The sequence below is a fragment of the Polypterus senegalus genome, chromosome 6, assembly GCF_016835505.1.
Source record: "Polypterus senegalus isolate Bchr_013 chromosome 6, ASM1683550v1, whole genome shotgun sequence".
NCBI classification, from domain to species: Eukaryota; Metazoa; Chordata; class Cladistia; order Polypteriformes; family Polypteridae; genus Polypterus; species Polypterus senegalus.
In genome coordinates this window covers 129,355,784-129,380,869 of record NC_053159.1, presented here as the reverse complement: position 1 = coordinate 129,380,869, position 25,086 = coordinate 129,355,784, and the positions used below count along the sequence as shown (strand labels likewise).

Below are 25,086 nucleotides of genomic sequence, written 5' to 3'. Positions count from 1 at the left end.
TATTAAGTTTTCCATTCCTCATTCTATCTTTGGACCTGTTTTTGGGCCTATTTTGTTTGTTTTCATATAGCGCTCTCCCATGGCTCTGTGTAAATTTTGCCCAGCTGCCTCTAAGACACATTTATAAATATTAAAAAAAAAGAAAGTCATGAAAGCACACTAAAGAGACACCTTGTAGTTTCTTTTCCACCTTTCAAAAAAGAGTGAAATTCCTTTTTAAAGCAAACAGTTGGGAATCTGCTAGTTCAAAGAGAAGAAGAATGAATTATTGCTCTAATGACGTCAAAAAAGTGCCAATAATTACATGTCTACCCTCTGACAGAACAGAAGAGCATCTGGACTAGATATTGCTACATGGGTAACTTAAGTCCTTAAATTCCCCTACCACAAAGTAAAACAACAATAACTTGTACAAGTAAATGCAACACACCCAACCATATATACGTCAATGATAGCATTGCTTACAGGTTTCTTCTCTTATATGTCTACTTTTTTATTGTTTATACAAACCTAAAATTAGTAATGTACATTTAACTGTGATAAATGCTTAAGAACAAATAAGTAAAATCTCCATTGTTAAAAAATACATGTAAATCAGAAACCATTCTGTACAGTACTCGGATCAGCATAAACGGAAACACTGATTTACATAACTTGCAAAATTTAAAGACCCAAACACTGCACCAAAACATCTGATGACTGAGGTAAAATGTAACTTTTGAAAGGCTGCTGTCGCCATCAAGTGGTTAAAAGGAGGAAAACGCAATATTTTCAAACAATCCAAGAACTGGGATAAACAAGATCAAGATAATGGTGTACAGACATACTGCATTGATGCATTGAAATAATTAATTAGCAAAAAACCCATTTGACATTATAATGAGCATTTACATTTTAAAAGCAAGCTCTGCATTTTTTGCGATTTAAATTTAAGCACTGTACTGTTTTGCACTTCTAAACTGTCTTAACTAGAGAAATAATCAACTACTTGCAAACTCCGATCTTTGGAATAGCTTGATTTGAATGATAATAGAACAAGTTGCTAATGCTTCAAGAGTCTAATTGATTGTCTTGATCCTAATGCGGAACAGGGATTAATCCCTCTATTCTGGTTAAGGTCAATAATGATTAACAAAATGACACAAAACCAACAGATGGATCACAAAAATAAACATTCTATTAGAATTCTTCTGAATAGCTGTTTAACACAGAAGTATTGAAGAACATCATTTTCTCAGAACAGTTATATAAAGGAGGTTTTACTAACAACAGATAGGAAAAAAAATAGTCTTACCTCCTCCATCATGCCATCAATGGCATCTGAAATTTCAGTTTTGAATGCTTGGCTGGTTACCATGTTCCTCAATCGTAGACAATATTCTCTCATCTGTAAATTATACTTATGCTTAGAAAGTTGCACATGTATGATTAAACAAAATAAAACTTGAACATAAAGGAGAGAGAACTTGACTGATGACTCTTAAAATATTAAAAGGGGCATTTTATAATTATTTCTGAATCTCAGGTTGATGGAGGATAGAAATGCTCTCAAAACTGGATATTACTTACTCCAGAGTATTGGCACTATTTATTTTAACTCATTTATTTTGTCAAGAAATGTAAAGGCCAGCTACACTATAAAATGTCCAGCAAAAGCTTGGTAAAAAGTTGTTGGCACTTGTAAAAATGCTACGTCTGGCATCTTACAATAAGTATGATCTTGAAACAATTAAAGTGCTTGTATATAAAACAATAAAATGTTTTCATATCGAGTTTGTAGAATCGTAAACCATCTTCAGTTGCAAATTGAGACACACATCATTTACATATAAAAACAGTCGCATATGGCCAGGAGTTTCTCATTAAATTCCCGTGCTAAATTTTGATCATTCAATCATTTACATTTTTCTGAAGAGTATGTGGGCATTGGGAAAGCATCAATGCCAAACAGGAAACTAGTGAGGTGTCTGTAACCACAGGGTGATAAACCACTGCTACCCTCAGTATTTCATTGCAATGCATGTTTTCTGAGGAGCAATATTAATTGATGAGCAATTTATCCCAGAGATTGCTTTGAACTATGCGAGTCTTGTCTTATGGTCTTTAGAGAGACATGGCTTTGCCCCGATATTCTTGAATTCAAGGATGACCTACAGGGCTTCTCAATGGAATATCCCAAGAGAACTGTGCACTTGAGTTGGGAGGGAGGCAGAGCCTCTGTATTTACATCACGCTGATGTGGTGCACAACAGATAGTTTGAGAGAGACAATTTGTACACCTGACATTATATTGTTGCAGGATATTTTGAGGCAAAATTACCTATCCAGGGAATACGGAAAAAATCTACTCTGCTTTATTTAGGTGCTTAATAAAGGCAATCCAGCTAATGCATCTATTCCATTGCTATTAATTTCTCTAAACCCTGAACATGAATACCTCTGTCTTTTAATGGAAAATTGTAATCTCTGTAAGGTTCAGAAGACTCTACCCAGTTTTTATCAGTATCTCAAAAAGCAGGAAAAGGAACAGTAAGTTACAAGATAAATGCTATGGCAATGTTAAAGATACCTATACCTATTATCGCTTGAACTCAGTCCTTGTGTCACATTATGGACACTGCCACTGAAACTATACATATCATTTTTGTGTAGATGTTCCAAGAACACATTACAGCATATATCTGAAGAACAAATTTTTACATAACGGAGGAAGTGAAGAATTGTACAAACTGTGAGAGAGACTGGGTTTTAAGAAAAATCAGGTCGGGCCAGGTTGGGGAGCATGCACTGGTACAGCGTGTTGCTGCACCCGCCACATGACAGAACAGCTCGGGATCCTGGTTGGCAACCCGTGGTCCCACCCTACAGAAATGACCCTCTATCAGCCACAGCCAGGTGTTACGTGGGCGTCCCCTTGGCTTGGTCCAGCCACTTGGGTCCTCAACAATGAGGATCCTGCGAACCAGATCACCCTCGGGGAATCAGCCACATGGCCATAGTGCCATAACTGACGCTCCCTCACAATGCAGGTAATGTGTCTCATTCAGGACTATGTGAAGAACTGCTCATTTGACACAAAGTCAAACCAGCAGTACCAACCATTCTCTGAATAGACAGAGTCTCTCGAGAGTCCCGTTCAGAACCTTCATTTACTCCATGAAGGTCACAGCATCGTTGGTAAAGTCAAGATCAGTAAATCTTTCTTCAACAGATGCACCACAGCGTATGAAACCCACAGCGTATGAAACCCACAACCTTGTCCAACACCCAGTCCATTCAAGCATTAAACAGAGTAGGAGCAAGCACACACCCCTGACAAACCCCAGAATCAGCTGGGGAAAAATGCAGAGCTTCTGCCTCCACTCTGCACGACACTCACAGTACCAGTATTTAAAGCTGATCCTCCAGCAAGGACATTGGATATCTCTGGGTACATGGTTCTTGGAGGCTGATCCTCCAGTTAGCTGTGAACCACCTAGTCTCGCTGAGATTGCACAGGGTTCTGTGGTATCCGGGGTGAACTTCTCCAGGCTGGTGGTAAGGCTGTCCTCCTGGCATTGTAAGCAATCTTTGTTTCCATGTGGGAGACTGGCGTCATCCCAACTGACTAGAATACAGAACTTGTCATCCCTATTGGGAAATTGCAGGGTGATCACCTGGATTGTGGCAACTGCAGGGGGATAACACTGCTCTCGGTGTTGGGTAAGGTCCTTGCTAGGGTTGTCTTCAATAGGATCTGTGATCACTTGCTCTCCTAACAGCGACCAGAGCAGTCTGGTGGCACTGAGGGTTCTCATGGAGCACAAATGCAAATATTGGCAGAGTTTCTTTGCAGCCTTTGTCGATTTTCATAAAGTGTTCGACTCAGTCGATCGAGCTGCCCTGTGGGGACATCCAGAGACTTTGCGGGATCCTCTCAAGGTTTAGGAAAAATGACACATTAGAATTTAAATCAGTGCAACAACAGCTAGGACAAAGGTTAAGAGAGGCCAAAACACAACACACAGACATGTGTAGCAGTATTATGCATCAGTAGACTCTAGAAACCTTTGGGCCACACTGAAATGTCCATTAATGTCATTATCTCTGGTCTCAACTGATGTTTTTTTGCTACCAATCTGAGTGATTTTTTTTTACTGAAGCTTTTAGTATGCCATCCCCTACGGTTGACGTGTATTGGAGTAAGACTACAGATTGTCCCTTGCGATGTTAACAAGGCTGCTTTAACAAATCACATAAAGAAATCACCTGCCCAGCTGACATATCAGGAAGAGTATTTAAAACTGTACAAAGGACTCCTGCATGGTGTTCAGATTTCCAGATGTCTATGGATTGCCACAGTGTTCCTTCCTTGTGGGAAAGATATAATTGTCCATGTTCCCAAAAAGCCCTACCCAAGGGAATATAAAGGATTTTAGAATAGTTGCACTATCATTAATTATTATTATTATTATTTTTTTTTTTCCAAAAAGACTTATTAGCTCTTTGTTTCACAAAGGAAGTTAATACTCAGATCTATTTCCACATGCTTACAAGCAGATGTGATATACAGGGAATGCTACCAAATATTTCACTTGTTAAAACCAAGTACCTAGAAAACCCTAAATCCTATGCACACCTTATTTTCGTTGTATTCACATTTAATACTTTAAATCCTTAACGTCTAGTTTATCAACTAATAAAATATGGGTATCAACCATTTAATTATCAACCGGTATTATACTTTGCTAACAAAGCATATGTAGCAAGTTGGAAATTATTAAAAAAAGTATGTATGCAAGTTTTATATAAATTAGCACTGAAGCCCCACGGGGATGTATGAATTTACCAGTAGTCTCCTTGTTACACACAAATGAACATAGTCATAATAACAAAGACAAATATATGATTGTCTTTTAATGATACTGCTATTCTTTGTTTGCTGAATAGACACGTCTAAATATAAATAAAAAATAGATGCACTTGTATAATGATGAGATAGGTATCATCTATTCTTAATATTGAAAAAATACAGGAAATATTTGATCATAATTTATTGGAAACACTATTTCCCTAGGAGTTTGCATGTTCTCCCCGTGTCTGCATGGGTTTCCTCCGGGTGCTCCGGTTTCCTCCCAAAGTCCAAAGACAGGCAGGTTAGGTGTATTGGCGATCCTAAATTGTCCCTAGGGTGTGCTTGGTGTGTGGGTATGTGTGCGTGCGCGCCCTGTGGTGGGCTGGCACCCTGCCCAGGGTTTGTTCCTGCCTTGCACCCTGTGTTGGCTGGGATTGACTCCAGCAGACCCCCTGTGACCCTGTAGTTAGGATATAGCGGATTGGATAATGAATGGACAATGACTGCCTGCCTGCCTGACTGACTGACTATTTCCCTATAGTGCTAAATGATAAACACAGTATTCTGATTATACCTTATAAGGACCTGGGTGTACACATTGACTGCCAATTAAGATAGAATATTCACACTGAAAAGTATTTGCTGTAGGGTCCAGCAGAGAATACATTTCCTTTGGAAGGTAAGGGTTTTTGGACTTGGGCAAAATATCCTAATTAGAGGTAGGTTTTATCCATTTATTGCCCATAATTAACCATATGGAAAATAATTGTATCTTCAGGCCATCTATGAGCAGGCTGTTATCAAATTAGTATAGAATAAGGGTCTGTGACTCTTGCTATATTTTGCCCAATTAATATCAGCTCTTAACCATGTATGTATAGCAGTTCCATAATGTACACTGTACTAATATAAACTGTCAATTACTCCTAACAGTATGAGAGTTCTTAAGAACTTAAGAAGTGTTACAATCATCTTGTAAATATATAGACATTTGGGAAGTAGACATATTGGAACAGAAAATGTGTATCACTGAAAAAAGATAAATATGTTTTACCAGTGTTATAAAATGATTTACAGAATTACTAGTAATGTAACATATGTTATTAAAATAAAATATTGTCACTATGAAAGCAAGGAGCTAAACAGTCTGTACATTTTACAATCTTCTTTTATTATCAGTACTATAAATACAAATACCCACTATATAGTCTTAAAAAATGTTTCTTAAAACCTGTACAATTTACAATGGAAAAATATTAGTAAAGAATGTTTAAGTCCAAATGTGTGTAAAAATCACATAATTATCACACACACACACACACACACACAGGTAATTAGTATATAATAATAAAAATATACATTATTATACTTATTTTATATGATACAGTACAGTAGGGTCCACCTAAGAGCACATGACCTTAATGTTGCATAAAATTTCCTACATTCTGGCAGTGACACTTTTTTTTTTTTTTTTTAAATCACAAACAGAAGCAGTAGCTAGCCATGACAACTGGCATAAAGAAGGTGTGCTTTACAGTGGGTCTGTACTGTGCTACCAGATATCCTAGTGGGTATGTCACTATAACAAGGAATGAAACTAGAGGAAGCAAAAAAAAAACCCCACACAGAAATGCTGAAGACCTTGAAAACTGACCATGTCCAGCCTGAGAATCAGAAGTTACTAATTATATCACTTGTGGATGTGTGTGTTCATATATATATATATATATATATATATATATATATATACTGCTCAAAAGAATTAAAGGAACACTTTTTAATCGGAGCATAAAGTCAATGAAACCTATGGGATATTAATCTGGTCAGTTAAGTAGCAGAGGGGGTTGTTAATCAGTTTCAGCTGCTGTGGTGTTAATGAAATTAACAACAGATGCACTAGAGGGGCAACAATGAGATGACCCCCAAAACAGGAATGGTTTAACAGGTGGAGGCCACTGACATTTTTCCCTCCTCATCTTTTCTGACTGTTTCTTCACTAGTTTTGCATTTGGCTACAGTCAGTGTCACTACTGGTAGCATGAGGCGATACCTGGAACCTACAGAGGTTGCACAGGTAGTCCAACTTCTCCAGGATGGCACATCAATACGTGTCATTGCCAGAAGGTTTGCTGTGTCTCCTGCACAGCCTCAAGGGCATGGAGGAGATTCTAGGAGACAAGCAGTTACTCTAGGAGAGCTGGAGAGGGCCATAGAAGGTCCATAACCCATCAGCAGGACCAGTATCTGCTCCTTTGGGCCAGGAGGAACAGGATGAGCACTGCCAGAGCCCTACAAAATGACCTCCAGCAGGCCACTGGTGTGAATGTCTCTGACCAAACAACCAGAAAGACTTCATGAGGGTGACCCAAGGGCCCCATGTCCTCTAATGGGCCCTGAGCTCACTGCCTAGCAGCATGCAGCTCGATTGGCATTCGCCATAGAATACCAGAATTGACAGATGCACCACTGGTGCCCTGTGCTTTTTACAGATGAGAGCAGGTTCACCCTGAGCACGTGACAGAAGTGAAAGGGTCTGGAGAAGCCATGGAGAACATTATGCTGCCTGTAACATCATTCAGCATGAGCAGTTTGGTGGTGGGTTAATGATTTTCTGGGGAGGCATATCCATGGAGGGTCACACAGACCAATACAGGCTTGACAAAGGCACCTTGGCTGCCATTAGGTATCAGGATGAAATCCTTGGACCCATTGTCAGACCCTATGCTGGTACAGTGGCTCCTGGTGCACGACAATTCCTGGCCTAATGTGGTGAGAGTATGCAGGCAGTTCCTGGAGGATGAAGGAATTGATACCATTGACTGGCCACCACACTTTCCTGACCTAAATCCAATAGAACACCTCTGGGACATTATGTTTTGGTCCATCCAATGCCACCAGGTTGCACCTCAGACTGTCCAGGAGCTCAGTGATGCCCTGGTCCAGATCTGGGAGGAGATCCCCACAACACCATCTGTCATCTCATTAGAAGCATGCACCGATGTTGTCAGGCATGTATACAAGAACACAGGGGCCATACAAAGTGCTGCATACAATTTTGAGTTGCTGCAATTAAATTTTGGCAAAATGGACTAGCCTGCCACATAATTTTTTCACTCTGATTTTTGGGGCGTCTTTGAATTCAGGGTTCTATAGGTTGATCATCTTCATTTACATCAAACGATGTGGCATCCTTTCGTTCCTAACACATTACCCAGTCTATATCAGTATAGATATCCAGGAGGATTTCTTTTTCCCCATTGAGATCTGATGTGTTTTCAAAGTGTTCCTTTAATTTTTTTGAGCAGTTTATTTATTTATATATATATATATATATATATATATATATATATATATATATATAGGCACAATTTCCTAACAACATGTCCAAACCACCTCAACTGACATCTCTCCAGAGAAGCAACACTTCTACTATGGGGTATTGAGATTCAAAACGTTTCCTGTATCATGATGGTGCTACTATCGAACAACTGTAATGAAAATGTAACTCAAGATAAGGATTTATGATGTACAGAATAGAAAAGAAGAAAAACAATTCAGGCTAGGATTTTTTAACTAATCTTTGTAATACCTGGCAGCTAAATATTTCTGCTTATACAGGAAAAAATGTCCTATGATGCTGCCATTTGTGATCTTCAGAAAGCTACACACCAAAGTTGGCAAACACTGCAAACATGTATTTAGACAGTGACTGTTTTTTGTGCATTATTATTTATTTTTAAACAAAAAATGTTTGAATTAGAGCTTCAATTTGAGATTTGAGTTTTAACACTACAGTGCAAATACTGCCAGTCTATGACAGACATTTGTTAACATTGCCGAAAGTTTTCTGCAATTATGCCATTACTTTCACTTTCCAATGCTTATATTTTCATCTAAAGAATACATCCCTATTATATCCCAGGACAGTGTGGGGAAAATGGACTTTACAATCTGCTTTTAGATAAATTAAGAGTCTTTTATAGATAAAATAAAATTTTATCATGTGTAAAACATGGTCTTGATTAACCCAAAATTATCCATTGCACATACATTTTGGAAAGTCTGAGTCAAAAAGAATGTGTATCTAGATATAACCCTATCTTTGAAAGATTCTGTCATGTTTAGCCCCTATTGAAATATAAATATGGAGATAATTATATATTCTTAATAAGATATTACTACTAAATGCAAAATATATTGTGGTTGACTTAAATTGCACTACCAGCATGAGGTCCTTACATTACTGAATTCAAGACAATGTCTTTTTAAAATCCTAAAAGGCATTAATCAGTGCTGTCAACAACTAATAAAACATGCTAAGCCACTGCTAATCTTTTGGACATTTACTTTTTTTAAAATAATTATTACATATTAAATCTCTATTTGTTTGATCTGAATAACAATGTATATATTGTAATGAAATGTGAATGTCAATTATTAACATTACCATTTTAACAATTTTTTTGATGAGCATTTTGTTTAAATGAGATGTCTCAACACATATTCTTTTGACATTTAGCCATGCTTTTCAGAGCCATCTCCTAAGGCCATGTCCTGCAAAATAAAACCTTACCTTATGGTTTAGGATTTCATTCATTCGCCTGGATGCCTCAGAGCTGTGAGATTCTGGGAAGCACTTTTTTGGCATCACACCATATTTTTCTACAAAATTATACAAAAAAGATAAAATCAGTCTGAATGCCATAGTTGTAGAACATCAGTGTAAAACAGAAGGTTCAAACTGCAGGCTATTGATGTTTGATATCTCTGCTTTTTGTGATGTAGGTTACTGTATTGTCTAAATAACACTTGCAATTATGTTAAAATGCAAATGTGATAAAGGAAAAAAGTACCTAGAACATACTTTGTTTTAAAATTTAGAATATGAAACAAGTTGCCTCAAGTTATCCACAGACCACATTCTCTTGTAATGTGTTTTAAGCTTTGACACAAAAATTAATCCACTGTATCTGATGTTACATTAAACTTGCCAGAAATTTAAAAGCCAGTGCTTTGAAGAGCAAAAAAACAAAGACAATATCAAAACCTTTCAATGTAAAGTAGTTTTTATTTAAACAAATATAGCAGTCATTAGAGTCTCATAAGTACTTTACAAGTACTCTGGCATATAGTATTGTAAGCTGGAAAATATATAGCACAGAGGAAAAAAGACGATAACTTGTCACAATGAAAATGAAAGAGGAGCCCTTGCGTTTTGAAGTAATTACAGGCTACACATAATGCCATCTTCACATAGTGTACTATAAATCTGTGGACTACGAGATGGTTACTACCATAAAACAAGCTATAGCCTAACTTTTGATATGGGCTTTCAATGGTCATCAAATTAAAACACACAATTTGATGTCAGAGACATGAAAAAATAGGAAATAAAACACATTAAAATTAAAAGGAATATGTTGCATACACTAAGACTGACTACTGTTTTTTTAATAGCATCTGTTTTGACATTTAGTTACATAACTTGATTAAGCATACTGCTTATAACTCCGTTTAACACATCAGTAAACCAATTTGTACTACTTTTATTTAGCCAAGGCAATATTAGGTATTTGAACTGTACCACCAATTAAAACCAATAATTCAGCAAATTGCTTTTACATTTTATATGTAATTGAGGAACAAATAAATTTGAGCCTTACCAATGAGATTAGTCAGCATGTCCCACTGACCTCCGTCATTGGTTGGGTTAGAGAGCAAGAACTGAACCAAGCGTCCATCTACTGGTTCTTCACGCTGGGCTGTTTCCACAAATACATGTAGAAAAAAATAGAAGCGTTCTATCTAAAAATAAGCACAAGCAGTGTTTGTATTTAATGGTAACGGACACAATAGGCACCATAATCTATAAACAGATTAAGTTAATCATTACTGCATAATAAAATTTTCAATCTAGGACGTCATGGCAACATATTCGAACAGAAAAAATTAATATCAAACACAGCATGCAGCTATCCTGGGGCATTCAGAACATGAATTGTTGAATTGTGGAAGAAAAAAAAAATACTGATTTTTTCACCCATGAAGAAGTACTAATACAACAACTTGGAGAGATGAAGCTCTACTATTAATGTATTAATGAAACTGGCAGGGATAAACAACTGTTAATCTCCGGCAAAAATCAGTCTTTATGTAAATTCTCTAACAGTAACACTATCTGCACATGCTTTAGAAATGGAACACATTAAAATAAGTTAATGAATAAAAGCAGCCACTAAATACATTGGTTCATTTAAATTTTAGATAAAACCACTGTGAAATGCCAAGAGTTTGGAATCAGCATGCAAACGTTCTGGCATCAAACAGAATACATACAAGAAACTATACACAATAAGGTTGCATACACCATACAAAAGAGTCAACATAAGCAATTTAAAGTATAAAGATTTGATTTAAAGAATTAAACATATGGATAGAGAAAATTAAAAAAAAAAAATGTAAATGAACATTCAGCAGTACTAATACTGTGGGATGCTGGGAGTCAGCAATAAGTCCAGTATCACAAAATAATCCTGTAAAAGTCCAGTCATAAACACAGTAGGTAGCAATATCAGGTATTTTGTAGTCATCAGCTTTGAGAGTCACTTTGAAGAAACCTTTAATTAAGACACAAAGCCAGAGTAGGCTAAGTGGTAATGGGCACTGTTTAGGCTGAAACGGTAGCAACTCAAAATGCTACATAAAGGGAGATGACTAAAACTAATGCAGCAGAAATGTGATAAAAACAAAGGTATAACATTTCTACTTCTGAAATGAAGAGGTAATGCAGAATTTAGACAATGTTTAATAGATGAATGAAGAAACAAATGAGACAAAAATATTCTACTTGGTCATTTATTTATTGAGGAAAATTATCCAATATGACACATTTTGTGAGTGGCAAAAGTATATGAACCTCTAGAATTAGCAGTTAGTTTGAAGGTGAAATTAGAGTCGGGTGTTTTCAATCAATGGGATGACAATCAGGTGAGAGTGGGCACCCTGTGTTATTTAAAGAACAGGGATCTATCAAAGTCTACTCTTCACAACACGTTTGTGGAAGTGTATCCATGGCACGAACAAAGGAGATATCTGAGGACCTCAGAAAAAGAGTTGTTGATGCTCATCAGGCTGGAAAAGGTTACAAAACCATCTCTAAAGAGTTTGGACTCCACCAATTCACAGTCAGACAGATTGTGCACAAATGAAGGAAATTCAAGACCATTGTTACCCTCCTCAGGAGTGGTCGACCAACAAAGATCACTCCAAGAGCAAGGCGTAGAATAGTCGGCAAGGTCACAAAGGACCCCATGGTAATTTCTAAGCAACTGAAGGCCTCTCTCACATTGGCTAATGTTCATGTTCATGAGTCCACCATCAGGAGAGCACTGAATAACAATGGTGTGCATGACAGGGTTGCAAGGAGAAAGCCACTGCTCTCCAAGAAAAAAAAAAAATCGTTGCTCATCTGCAGTTTGCTAAAGATCATGTGGACAAACCAGAAGGCTATTGGAAGAATGTTTTGTGGATGGATGAGACCAAAATAGTACTTTCTGGTTTAAATGTTTGGAGAAAGGAAAACCCTGCATTCCAGCATAAGAACCTCATCCAATCTGTGAAGCGTGGTGGTGGTGGTGGTAGTATCATGGTTTGGGCCTGTTTTGCTGCATCTGGGCCAGGATGGCTTGCCTTCATTGATGGAACAATGAATTCTGAATTATATCAGAGAATTCTAAAGGAAAATGTCAGGGCATCTGTCCATGAACTGAATCTCAAGAGAAGGTGGGTCATGCAGCAAAATAACGACCCTAAGCACACAAGTCGTTCTACCAAAGAATGGTTAAAGAAGAATAAAGTTAATGTTTTGAAACGGACAAGTCTAAGTCCTGACCTTAATCCAATTGAAATGTTGTGGAAGGACCTTCAGCGAGCAGTTAATGTGAGGAAACCCACCAACATCCCAGAGTTGAAGCTGTTCTGTACAGAGGAATGGGCTAAAATTCCTCCAAGCCGTTGTGCAAGAATGATCAAAAGTTACCGGAAACATTTAGTTGCAGTTATTGCTACAAAGGGGGGTCACACCAGATACTGAAAGCAAAGGTTCACATACTTTTGCTATTCACAAATATGTATATGTAATATGTAAACATTTTCCTTAATAAATAAATGACCAAGTATAATATTTTTGTCTCATTTGTTTAACTGGTTTCTGTTTATCTACTTTTAGGACTTGAGTGAAAATATGATGATGTTTTAGGTCGTATTTATGCAGAAATATAGAAAATTCTAAAGAGTTCACAGACTTTCAAGCACAACTGTGTGTATATATGTGTGTGTGTGTGTGTATATATATATATATATATATATATATATATACACATTATTATATAAACTGATCAAAAAAATTAAAGGAACACTTTGAAAACACATCAGATCTCAATGGGAAAAGAAATCCTCCTGGATATCTATACTGATATAGACTGGGTAATGTGTTAGGAGCGAAAGGATGCCACATCGTTTGATGGAAATGAAAATGATCAACCTATAGAGCCCTGAATTCAAAGACGCCCCAAAAATCAGAGTGAAAAAATGATGTGGCAGGCTAGTCCATTTTGCCAAAATTTAATTGCAGCAACTCAAAATTTATGCAGCACTTTGTATGGCCCCTGTGTTCTTGTATACATGCCTGACAACATCGGTGTATGCTTCTAATGAGATGACAGATGGTGTTGTGGGGGATCTCCTCCCAGATCTGGACCAGGGCATCACTGAGCTCCTGGACAGTCTGAGGTGCAACCTGGTGGCATTGGATGGACCAAAACATAATGTCCCAGAGGTGTTCTATTGGATTTAGGTCAGGAAAGTGTGGTGGCCAGTCAATGGTATCAATTCCTTCATCCTCAAGGAACTGCCTGCATACTCTCACCACATGAGGCCAGGAATTGTCGTGCACCAGGAGCCACTGTACCAGCATAGGGTCTGACAATGGGTCCAAGGATTTCATCCTGATACCTAATGGCAGCCAAGGTGCCTTTGTCAAGCCTGTAGCGGTCTGTGTGACCCTCCATGGATATGCCTCCCCAGACAATCATTAACCCACCACCAAACTGTTCATGCTGAATGATGTTACAGGCAGCATAATGTTCTCCATGGCTTCTCCAGACCCTTTCACTTCTGTCACGTGCTCAGGGTGAACCTGCTCTCATCTGTAAAAAGCACAGGGCACCAGTGGTGCATCTGCCAATTCTGGTATTTTATGGCGAATGCCAATCGAGCTGCATGCTGCTGGGCAGTGAGCTCAGGGCCCATTATAGGACATGGGGCCCTTGGGTCACCCTCATGAAGTCTTTCTGGTTGTTTGGTCAGAGACATTCACACCAGTGGCCTGCTGGAGGTCATTTTGTAGGGCTCTGGCAGTGCTCATCCTGTTCCTCCTTGCCCAAAGGAGCAGATACTGGTCCTGCTGATGGGTTATGGACCTTCTATGGCCCTCTCCAGCTCTCCTAGAGTAACTGCTTGTCTCCTAGAATCTCCTCCATGCCCTTGAGACTGTGCAGGGAGACACAGCAAACCTTCTGGCAATGACACATATTGATGTGCCTTCCTGGAGAAGTTGGACTACCTGTGCAAACTCTGTAGGGTCCAGGTATCACCTCATGCTACCAGTAGTGACACTGACTGTAGCCTAATGCAAAACTAGTGAAGAAACAGTCAGAAAAGATGAGGAGGGAAAAATGTCAGTGGCCTCCACCTGTTAAAGCATTCCTGTTTTGGGGGTCATCTTATTGTTGCCCCTCTAGTGCATCTGTTGTTAATTTCATTAACACCACAGCAGCTGAAACTGATTAACAACCCCCTCTGCTACTTAACTGACCAGATTTAATATCCCATAAGTTTCACTGACTTTATGCTATACTCTGATTAAAAAGTGTTCCTTTAATTCCTTTGAGCAGTATATATATATATATATATATATATATATATATATATATATATATATATATATATATATATTTATATATATATATATATATATATATATATATATATATATATATATATATATTTATATATATATATATATATATATTTATATATATATATATATATATATATATATATATATATATATATATATATATATATATATATATATATATATATATATATATATATATATATATATATATATATATATATATATTTATATATATATATATATATATATATATATATTTATATAATATGTGTGTAAGATTAGGAACAGAAAACAGTGAGAAATGAATTCAGAAATCAAGAAGAAAAACTTCTTGAAAGACGCAGTTGTGAATAGGTGTTTTGACAACAGATAATGAGTCGAGAGATCTAACTCTAGAAAAAGCCACGTACAACAATAGTTTTGCCATGTATCTTGGACTTCCTGGAAATCTGGATGGTAATATGATCATTTTGCCTACACGTACGTTGTTATTTTCAGCCTTTGCTTGCAGTGCGTCTGATAGTCTTTTGTATTGTTCCATGCGCAGATCTTGTTGATGTAATATATATATATATATATATATATATATATATTATATATATATATAGAGAGAGATATTATATATACCCTTTGGGGTGCGAGCAACTGTTGCTTGGGGTGCCAGAATCCATCGAGGAAGAAAAATGAAAAACATTATTTGTACAAAATCTTAATTTATCTATCCATTCCTAAATAATTAAATGGGCAGGTTATTTCGTATCAGTGCAATATGCTGCTTGTTAAAACGGATGACTTCCGCTCTTACGTGTACTTAGTGCTGCATGGGTATTATGAACTATCGTATCTGTTGAAGTTCCATTTAAATTTTAAATATAAGTAATTTCTATTTAGTTGACAGAAATATCTTTGGTAGGAATGCAAGTTAAATTTAGTCATCATTGGATAAATTTTTCTTCACCATAGAAATTGAAAGACTAAATTCAACTTACATTCCTACCAAAGATATTTCTGTCGACTAAATAGAACCTACTTATATCCAAATAGAACTTGAAAAGATATATTTTTTTTTTATCTGATCGCGCATTTTAGATCGACTTGACGCACACCACATCAAGCCTGCATGCTATTGTGCTGTCGCCTGCCTGTCTCAATAAGTCACCGTCGCTTCGCTCTTACTTTTTTACCGTTCATTTAATCATGGCTAGTAACGAAAAAATCAGAAAATGGAAGGAGGATCATACCGAGTATGGCTTTACCAAAACAATTATTGATGGCGAATAAAGTATCCATTATTTATAAAGCTTCAATTGGTTATCTGTTTTTCTGTGTTAACCTCATATTTTTTCATACTTCTCAAACGAAGGGGGTGCGAAAATCTGCCTCGTCAGTCACAGGGGGTGCGAGGGTAAAATGAATCAGTAAGCGCTGATATATATGTGTGTGTGTGTGTGTGTGTGTGTGTGTGTGTATATGTATGTATGTATGTATATATATCAAACACACACACACACACACACTGGGTACGGAAAGTATTCAGACCCCCTTCAATTTTTCACTCTTAGTTATATTGCAGCCATTTGCTAAAATCATTAATTTTTTTCCTCATTAATGTACACACAGCACCCCATATTGACAGACAAAAAAAAACAATTCTTGAAATTGTTGCAGATTTATTAAAAAAGAAAAACTGAAATATTACATGGTCCTAAGTATTCAGACCCTTTGCTGTGACACTCATATATTTAACTCAGGTGCTTTCCATTTCTTCTGATCATCCTTGAGATCACCTTTATTTGAGTCCAGCTGTGTTTGATTATACTGATTGGACTTGATTAGGAAAGCCACACACCTGTCTATATAAGACCTTACAGCTCACAATGCATGTCAGAGCAAATGAGAATCATGAGGTCAAAGGAACTGCCTGAAGAGCTCGGAGACAGAATTGTGGCAAGGCACAGATCTGGCCAAGGTTACAAAAAAAATTTCTGCTGAACTTAAGGATCCCAAGAGCACAGTGGCCTCCATAATCCTTAAATGGAAGACGTTTGGGACGACCAGAACCATTCCTAGAGCTGGCCGTCCGGCCAAGCTGAGCTACTGGGGGAGAAGAGCCTTGGTGAGAGAGGTAAAGAAGAACCCAAAGATCACTTTGGCTGAGCTCCAGAGATGCAGTCAGGAGATGGGAGAAAGTTGTAGAAAGTCAACCATCACTGCAGCCCTCCACCAGTCAGGGCTTTATGGCAGAGTGGCCTGTCGGAAGCCTCTCCTCAGTGCAAGACACATGACAGCCCGCATGGAGTTTGCTAAAAGACACCTGAAGGACTCTGAGATGGTGAGAAATAAGATTCTCTGGTCTGATGAGACCAAGATAGAACTTTTTGGCATTAATTCTAAGTGGTATGTGTGGAGACAACCAGGCACTGCTCATCACTTGTCCAATACAGTCCCCACAGTGAAGCATGGCGGTGGTAGCATCATGCTGTGGGGGTGTTTTTCAGCTGCAGGGACAGGACGACTGGTTGCAATCAAGAGAAAGATGAATGCGGCCAAGTACTGGGATATCCTGGACAAAAACCTTCTCCAGAGTGCTAAGGACCTCAGACTGGGCCGAAGGTTTACCTTCCAACAAGACAATGACCCTAAGCACACAGCTAAAATAACAAAGGAGTGGCTTCACAACAACTCTGTGACTGTTCTTGAATGGCCCAGCCAGAGCCCTGACTTAAACCCAATTGAGCATCTCTGGAGAGACCTAAAAATGGCTGTCCACCAACGTTTACCATCCAACCTGACAGAACTGGAGAGGATCTGCAAGGAGGAATGGCAGAGGATCCCCAAATCCAGGTGTGAAAAACTTGTTGCATCTTTCCCAAGAAGACTCATGGCTGTATTAGCTCAAAAGGGTGCTTCTACTAAATACTGAGCAAAGGGTCTGAATACTTAGGACCATGTGATATTTCAGTTTTTCTTTTCTAATAAATCTGCAACAATTTCAAAAATTCTTTTTTTTTCTCTGTCAATATGGGGTGCTGTGTGTACATTAATGAGGAAAAAAATGTATTTAAATGATTTTAGCAAATGGCTGCAATATAACAAAGAGTGAAAAATTGAAGGGGGTCTGAATACTTTCCATACCCACTGTATATGTGTATATATACTGTATATACACACATACATACATATATATACATATATACATACATATATATACATATACATATATACATATACATATATATATACACATATATATACATATATATACATATACATATATATACATATATATATATATATATATATATATATATATATATATATATATATATATATATATATGTATATGTATATATATATATGTATATGTATATGTATGTATGTATATATGTACAGTGGTGTGAAAAACTATTTGCCCCCTTCCTGATTTCTTATTCTTTTGCATGTTTGTCACACAAAATGTTTCTGATCATCAAACACATTTAACCATTAGTCAAATATAACACAAGTAAACACAAAATGCAGTTTTTAAATGATGGTTTTTATTATTTAGGGAGAAAAAAAAATCCAAACCTACATGGCCCTGTGAGACCGCGAGTGCGGCACTTCCGCCCTTCCTCCGCCATCTTGCCCTGACGTCACCCTTCCCAGCCACCCTCACGGTCCGTCCCAGCATTCCTCCACTTCCGGCTCCTCCCCAATAAAATGTTTATTTTTGAACTGTATAACGAGGCAAGAGTTATTATTTCTGTACAATATACGGGGCTGGCGAACCCCAAAACTTTGTGCTGTCTCCTGTTACGTGTTTTACAGTGGCGTAGTCGGCAGGATCTAGGATCCCCAAGAATGACAGAGGGACAGGACCTCAACACCGTGCTGCAGGGTATGAATGCCCAGCTCCATGCCCTGCAGCAAGCGCAGCCGCAACCACCAGGGAGCTGGAGGCTACCAAGGCCAGGTTAGTAGAGGCCCAGAGAGCCCGCCAGACCCAACTAAACTGACGCCCGCCGTTGGTGCCACTGACCGACGCCGACGACGTCGAGGCTTATTTGGGCGTGTTTGAACGGACGGCCACCCGGAACGAGTGGCAGCGGTCCGAGTGGGCGTCCATACTGGCGCCATTTCTGAAGGGACCCGCGCAGCGGGCCTACTATGACCTCCCCGAGGAAGAGGCCGCGAGCTATGACCGCCTGAAGTCTGAGATCCTGGCGCGCTACGGCATCACGCCGGGCCAGCAGGCATCAGAGTGGCGAAACTGGGCATTTGACCCTGAAAAGCCTGCACGCCCAGGCGCTCGAAGTTCTGGGGCAAAATGGGCGCTGGCTACGCCAGAGGGACCCCAGGCTCGGAGAGTCGTTGAGCAGGTGGCCTGTGAAGGCCTGGTTAACGCAATGCCCAGCGCCCTTGCCCAGCAGGTCCGGGCGCACGCTTACAAGGACATGCCGGGCCTCTTAGACGTTCTGGAGCGACAGCTCGCGGTCCTCCGAGCTGGGGGGCCGGGAGGATCCGCTCGTGGGAACCGACAGAGTAGGGCGGCCCACCCCGAGCCCTCTCGACGCTGCGGAAGCGCCGAGACCCAGAGAAAACCGCCCCCCGCTGTTACAAGTGTGGCGAGACCGGCCACTTGCTACCAACCTGTCCATTCAACACCACGGCGGAGCCCATGGATTGCACCTGGACATCCCTGGAGGTACTGTACCCCGCCGCATCCCTTGGCGACTTCAACACGGGGTAGTGTTGTTAAATGGGCACTCAGTGGTGGCTTTGTTTGATTCCGGCAGCAACATTACCATTGTAGCTCGCCGTTTGGTCTTACCGCGACAATGGCGGAAAGAACATTTATCAGTCACTTGTGTACATGGGGGACCAGGTCAGATCGTTCGCGCAATGCTATGTTACCTGGAAGGGGGAAATAACCCAAATGACGGTCGCTGTGCTACCCAACCCCCCCTATCCAGTAATTTTGGGACAAGACTGGTCAAAAAGAATGAGCGGTAAGACCCCACTGCCCCGGGCCTTGTTGGATCTAGTGATGGAGGGGCAGGCAACCCTCCCGGGTCTCCACGCCGTATAAGGGCAGGCCCTAGTGGCGCTGGTGCTTCGGGGACGTTCCGCCGCTAAGGGCTCAGACCCGAGGACTCCGCCCGGGAAGGGACTAGCCAAGGGACTCTTCCGGGGCCAGGTCACAAGACCCTCTCGCAGCCTGGACCACCAATACCGTCCACGCCAGCCTCATTTAAGAGAGAACAGTGGAACGATGACTCCCGCGCTTTGCCCGGAATGCTGTCGTTTTGCTGAATAGCTCATTAGCCGACGGTACCACGCCACGGGAGCCCTTTTTCGTCCTTGAAAACGATCTGTTGTACCGGTGGCAACCCATGGGGCGAGGTGCGAAGCTGCTGCTAATCCCACGCATCTTCCGGCGGGAGGTATGCGAGTTAGCACACGCTCACCTCCTCGGCGCCCACCTCGGGGCCGAAAAAACGCTGGAGAGAATCAAGCTCCGCTTTTATTGGCCGGGAATTAATGAGGAGGTCCGGCGTTTCTGCCAGTCCTGTCCGGAGTGTCAGATACACCAGATTCCTAGGAGGGACCGTGCTCCTTTAGTTCCCATACCCCTGATTGATGTTCCTTTTGAAAGAATAGGGTCGACCTAGTGGGGCCCCTGGAGCCCTCATCCCGTGGCTATAAATACATACTTGTCATGGTGGATTATGCCACTCGGTACCCAGAGGCGGTTCCCCTGCGCCCGCTAATACTAAGAGCATCGCACGGAGTTGGTTAACTTATTTTCCAGGGTCGGTATTCCCAAAGAAGTCCTCACGACCAGGGTACGCCTTTACTCGGATACGCTCAGGGAAGTAGCCAAATTACTGAAAATAAAGCACCTGAAAGCGTCTGTCTATCACCCGCAGACTGACGGGCTGGTCGAGCGATTTAACCAGACGCTTAAGCAGATGCTCCGCAAGGCAGTCAGCGCGGACGGTAGGAACTGGGATCAACTCCTCCCACTTGTGCTTTTTGCTTACCGGGAGGTACCTCAGGCCTCTACGGGCTTCTCCCCCTTTGAATTATTGTATGGGCTGACAACCCCGAGGAATTCTCGACATACTAAAAGAGGGCTGGGAGGCTGAGGCCCTTCCCTCCTCCAACATATTAGAGACGTGAGCGCAACGCGCGCATCGACTCACTCAAAATCGGACCCCTTCTAAAGGAACACGTGACTGCGCGCAGGCAGCGCAGGCCGGTGCTACAACCGCAACTCCGTCCTCAGGGAGTTCGCCCTGGGACCGAAGTTATGGTGCTCGCTCCCACCTCCCACTCCAAGTTGCTCGCCACTGGCAAGGGCCTTACGAGGTTAAGGAAAGAAAGGGCTCGCCGACTATTTGGTAAAACAACCCAATCGCCGAATCGAGCGAGAGGATCTATCACATTAATTTGTTAAAACCTTGGAAAGACCGGGAGGAGCTTCCTGCCTCCCATAGGTCACTCTCCCTTTCACGAGCACAACCTCTCTTAACCTCGGGCTAAGAGCTAAACCCCAGGCAGCGGCAGGAACTGATTCAAACCCTCCGTGCCATTCCCGAAGTGGTGAGCGAGTCACCCGGCCGGACCTCGCTGATTGCCCATGACATCGTCACGGACCCCGGGGTGATCATCCGGGAGAGGCCCTATAGACTCCCGGAGGCAAAACGCGCAGAGGTGGAACTGGAGGTACAACGAATGTTGGACATGGACATAATTGAAGAAAGCCATAGTCCCTGGTCCAGCCCTATCGCCCTCGCCTCCAAGCCGGACGGCTCCTGGAGGTTCTGTAACGACTTCCGCGCCTGAACCAGGTCTCCAAGTTCGATGCCTACCCGATGCCCCGTATTGACGACCTCCTTGAGCGCCTGGGTACGGCACGCTACTTGACTACTCTTGATATGACAAAAGGGTATTGGCAAATTCCCTTAACGGCATCCGCCAAAGAGAAAACAGCCTTTAGCACCCCTAGCGGGCACTGGCAGTACAAGGTTCTCCCATTTGGGCTGCACGGGCCCCAGCGACTTTCCAGCGCCTGGTAGACAGAGTGCTAAAGCCCCACCAGTCCTATAGTGCCGCCTACCTGGATGACGTGGTCATCTATTCCGCACCTGGGAGGAGCATCTACTGCAGGTCGCAGCGGTCCTCCAACACTAGCTAAAGCCGCCTCCCGTACAACCCCCGGAAGTGTTATTTTGGCTTAAAGGAGGCCAAGTATTTAGGCTACCTAGTAGGACGGGGACAGGTGCGACCGCAGTGCTCAAAAGTTAAAGACATCCTAGAATGGCCCCGCCCGAGTACCAAGAGGCAGGTGCAGGCTTTCTGGGGCTAGCGGGGTACTACCGCCGGTTTGTTCCCCGCTTCTCCGAGAGGGCAGCACCCTTGACTAATCTGACAAAAAGGGCGCTCCCCTATATGTGGTGTGGACCGACAAGGCGGAACGAGCATTCTTTGACCTAAAGAAGGCCCTGACGCCGGCACCTGTATTACGGTCGCCCGATTTTGGGCCCCGCTTATTCTCCAGACCGACGCTTCGGATACAGGCCTGGGCGCCGTGTTAAGCCAAAGCGTCGACGGTGTCGAGCACCCCGTGATGTACTTAAGCGGAAACTGATGGACCGCGAGACTCGGCACGCTGCAGTGGAGAGGGAGGCCTTGGCCATTAAGTGGGCGGTGACCCATCTCCGCTACTGCCTGTTGGGCCGCGAGTTCGCTCTGGTGACCGATCATGCTGCACTTCAGTGGATGTCCCTACATAAAGAGACGAACCGCTGGGTCACCAGGTGGTTTCTGGACTTGCAACAATATAAGTTCACTGTCGCTTATCGCCGGGGCACCCTTCAGGCCAATGCCGATGCCCTCTCGTATTCACGACCTCTCGGTTAGGTCCGCCTCGACCTGACGGTCTTGGGCTAAGGGGGGGATCGTGTCACGCACGCCAGCGAGTAGGAGACCGCGGACTGATTCGACCGCACCTGGGAATGTGTTCGCCGGCAGGGAATGGTGGGGTACTAACTTTCTCTCTGCTTCCTCATAGGAAAAAAGACCTCCCTCCCTCATAGCCGGGTTTTGACCGCAGTGCGGCACTTCCGCCCTTCCTCCGCCATCTTGCCCCGACGCCACCCTTCCCAGCCACCCTCACGGTCCGTCCCAGCATTCCTCCACTTCCGCTCCTCCCCAATAAAATGGTCACGCGACGCCATGCTTCGCGCTATGAATGTTTATTTTTGAACTGTATAACGAGGCAAGAGTTATTATTTCTGTACAATATACGGGCTGGCTTAACCCCAAAACTTTGTGCTGTCTCCTGTTACGTGTTTTACTATATATATATATATATATATATATATATAAATAATGTGTGTGTGTGTGTGTGTGTGTATATATATGTATATGTATATATGTATATATATATGTGTGTGTGTGTGTATATATATGTATGTATGTTAGGCCCCGGCCGGGCTGGAGCCCTGCCGGACGCTTCAGGAGGACGGGAGGAGGGCTTGTGCCTCCTCCAGACCGCGAGGGGGCCCGCCCTGGTTCTGTTGGGGCCACGGGTTGAGGGCATGGAAGCCTTCCCTGTAGGGCTGCGGGTCACCGCCAGGCGGCGCCCGATGCCGGTTTATCCCGTGGCGTTGCCGGGTCGGGCAGGAGCCCGCCGGACGCCTTGGAGGACCGGAGGAGGGCGTAGTGCCTCCTCCAGACCGCGAGGGGGCGCCCGTCCTGGTTAGGCACGGGGCCTCAGGTACAGGGCTTTGAAGCCCAGCCCCTGTAGGGACCCGCGGCCACCGCCAGGCGGCGCCCGTGCCTGATTATCCCTGAACTCACACTTCCGCCACACCAGGAAGTGCCGGGGGGAAGACATTGTGTGGCGCCCAGAGAGCTGCCAGGAAGGCAGCCGACACTTCCGCCACGCTGGGGCGTGGCCAAGGATGGCGGAAGCACCTGGGGCTCATCCGGGCATTATTTATGGGCCAGCCCTCCAGTCATTGGTGGAAGTCGGGTGGAAGTGGACTGAGCAAAGGAAGGACTGGAGGCTGCCAGGAAGGCACAAGAGACTGTGGGCCTGGACTTTGGGGAATTCGGTGCAAGAAGGCACTGGGGTGCACGTGAGCCATTTCTGTAAATAATAAACGTGTGTTGGGTGAAACAATGTTGTCCGTCTGTCTGTGCCGGGGCCAGGCTTCACAATGGCGCCCAACGGGGCCATCCGCCTGGTGCAAGACGGGGGCCCCATAACAATAAATATTTTGTGAACGCCCGCGCAGCAGCGACCCACACACTGGCCGCGGGAGCGCCTGCGGCACGGCCCGCTGAGCGTTTACCCCGAAACCGCCGAATGAGAAGAGGCCATCCCCGGGTGCGGAGGAGGAGCGGGCCTCGCTGGAGCGCAGCGGCTCAAAGTCGCGCTGTCGACACGGACAGCCAGGCCGGCGTATGACGCAAAGGCCACACCAGGTGGGGCCTCGCACGACGGGATCCAGGAGGTGAGTACCCTGCCCTGCAGTAATCGGCCCTTCGGGGTCGGTCATACCTTGTTTTCCGCAGGGAGGGACAGACCGGATCCGCTGCCTGTGGCAGGAGCGCTGGCCACGGGCTGTCGGCAGTGCGGCTACGGAGGCAGCAAAGGAGGCTGCGGAACCGGAGCCGCATGCGGCTCGAGGAATCACTGCAGCTACAACGCTGTGAGGAGGCACGCCTCGCACTCCAGCGCAGGGGAGACAAGATGGCCAGCGGCGGTGGTCCCGCCGCTGACAGGCACGGATTGGCCGGTGTGTCTTGGCGTGCGCCGATGATTGGATAGAGGCGGCCTAAGGAATGCCAGTCTCGCGGCCAAACCGAGACCCATTGGGCCAGAGGGAGTGGCCCAGAGCAGGCAGGCGTCGCGTGGAGCTGATGGACAGGTAAGCTCACCGACGCCTGTCTCTCTCTCTCCACCAGCTGCTCGGCGTAAGGCCGGAGGAGTCCCTTCGCCCGCCAAGCCGCCCTTAGAGGAGCTGCTACGTGTTCTCGCCGCCAGTGTGAGCAGCTGATGGAGATGGCGGTCGCGAGAAAGACACCGAGTGAGACGGAGGATCGCGCGGCGCTGGAACCGGAGGCAGGCAGAACACGGCGGGAGTGGTGAGTGTTGCCGCCCCGTAGAGCAAGCGGGAGGTTTGCCGTAACATGGCTGTGACCGCACGGACGATCAGCTCCAAGTAAGCAACCTCCGACAGCAGACGCCGGTGCAGACAGCTAGCGAGGCGAGGAG

The 25,086-nt window shown here is 43.1% G+C and overlaps 1 protein-coding gene across 1 annotated transcript in view; it reads right to left on the bottom strand.

Moving 5' to 3' along the window:
- blmh (bleomycin hydrolase) overlaps positions 1-25,086 on the bottom strand; it is a 53,178-nt gene that overhangs the window by 7,569 nt on the left and 20,523 nt on the right. The window contains exons 4-6 of the mRNA XM_039757173.1: positions 10,498-10,639; positions 9,408-9,496; positions 1,295-1,387 (exon numbers count right to left, since the gene is read on the bottom strand). Of these exons, the coding sequence (XP_039613107.1) occupies positions 1,295-1,387; positions 9,408-9,496; positions 10,498-10,639 (324 nt within the window). The remainder of the gene's footprint in view (positions 1-1,294; positions 1,388-9,407; positions 9,497-10,497; positions 10,640-25,086) is intronic.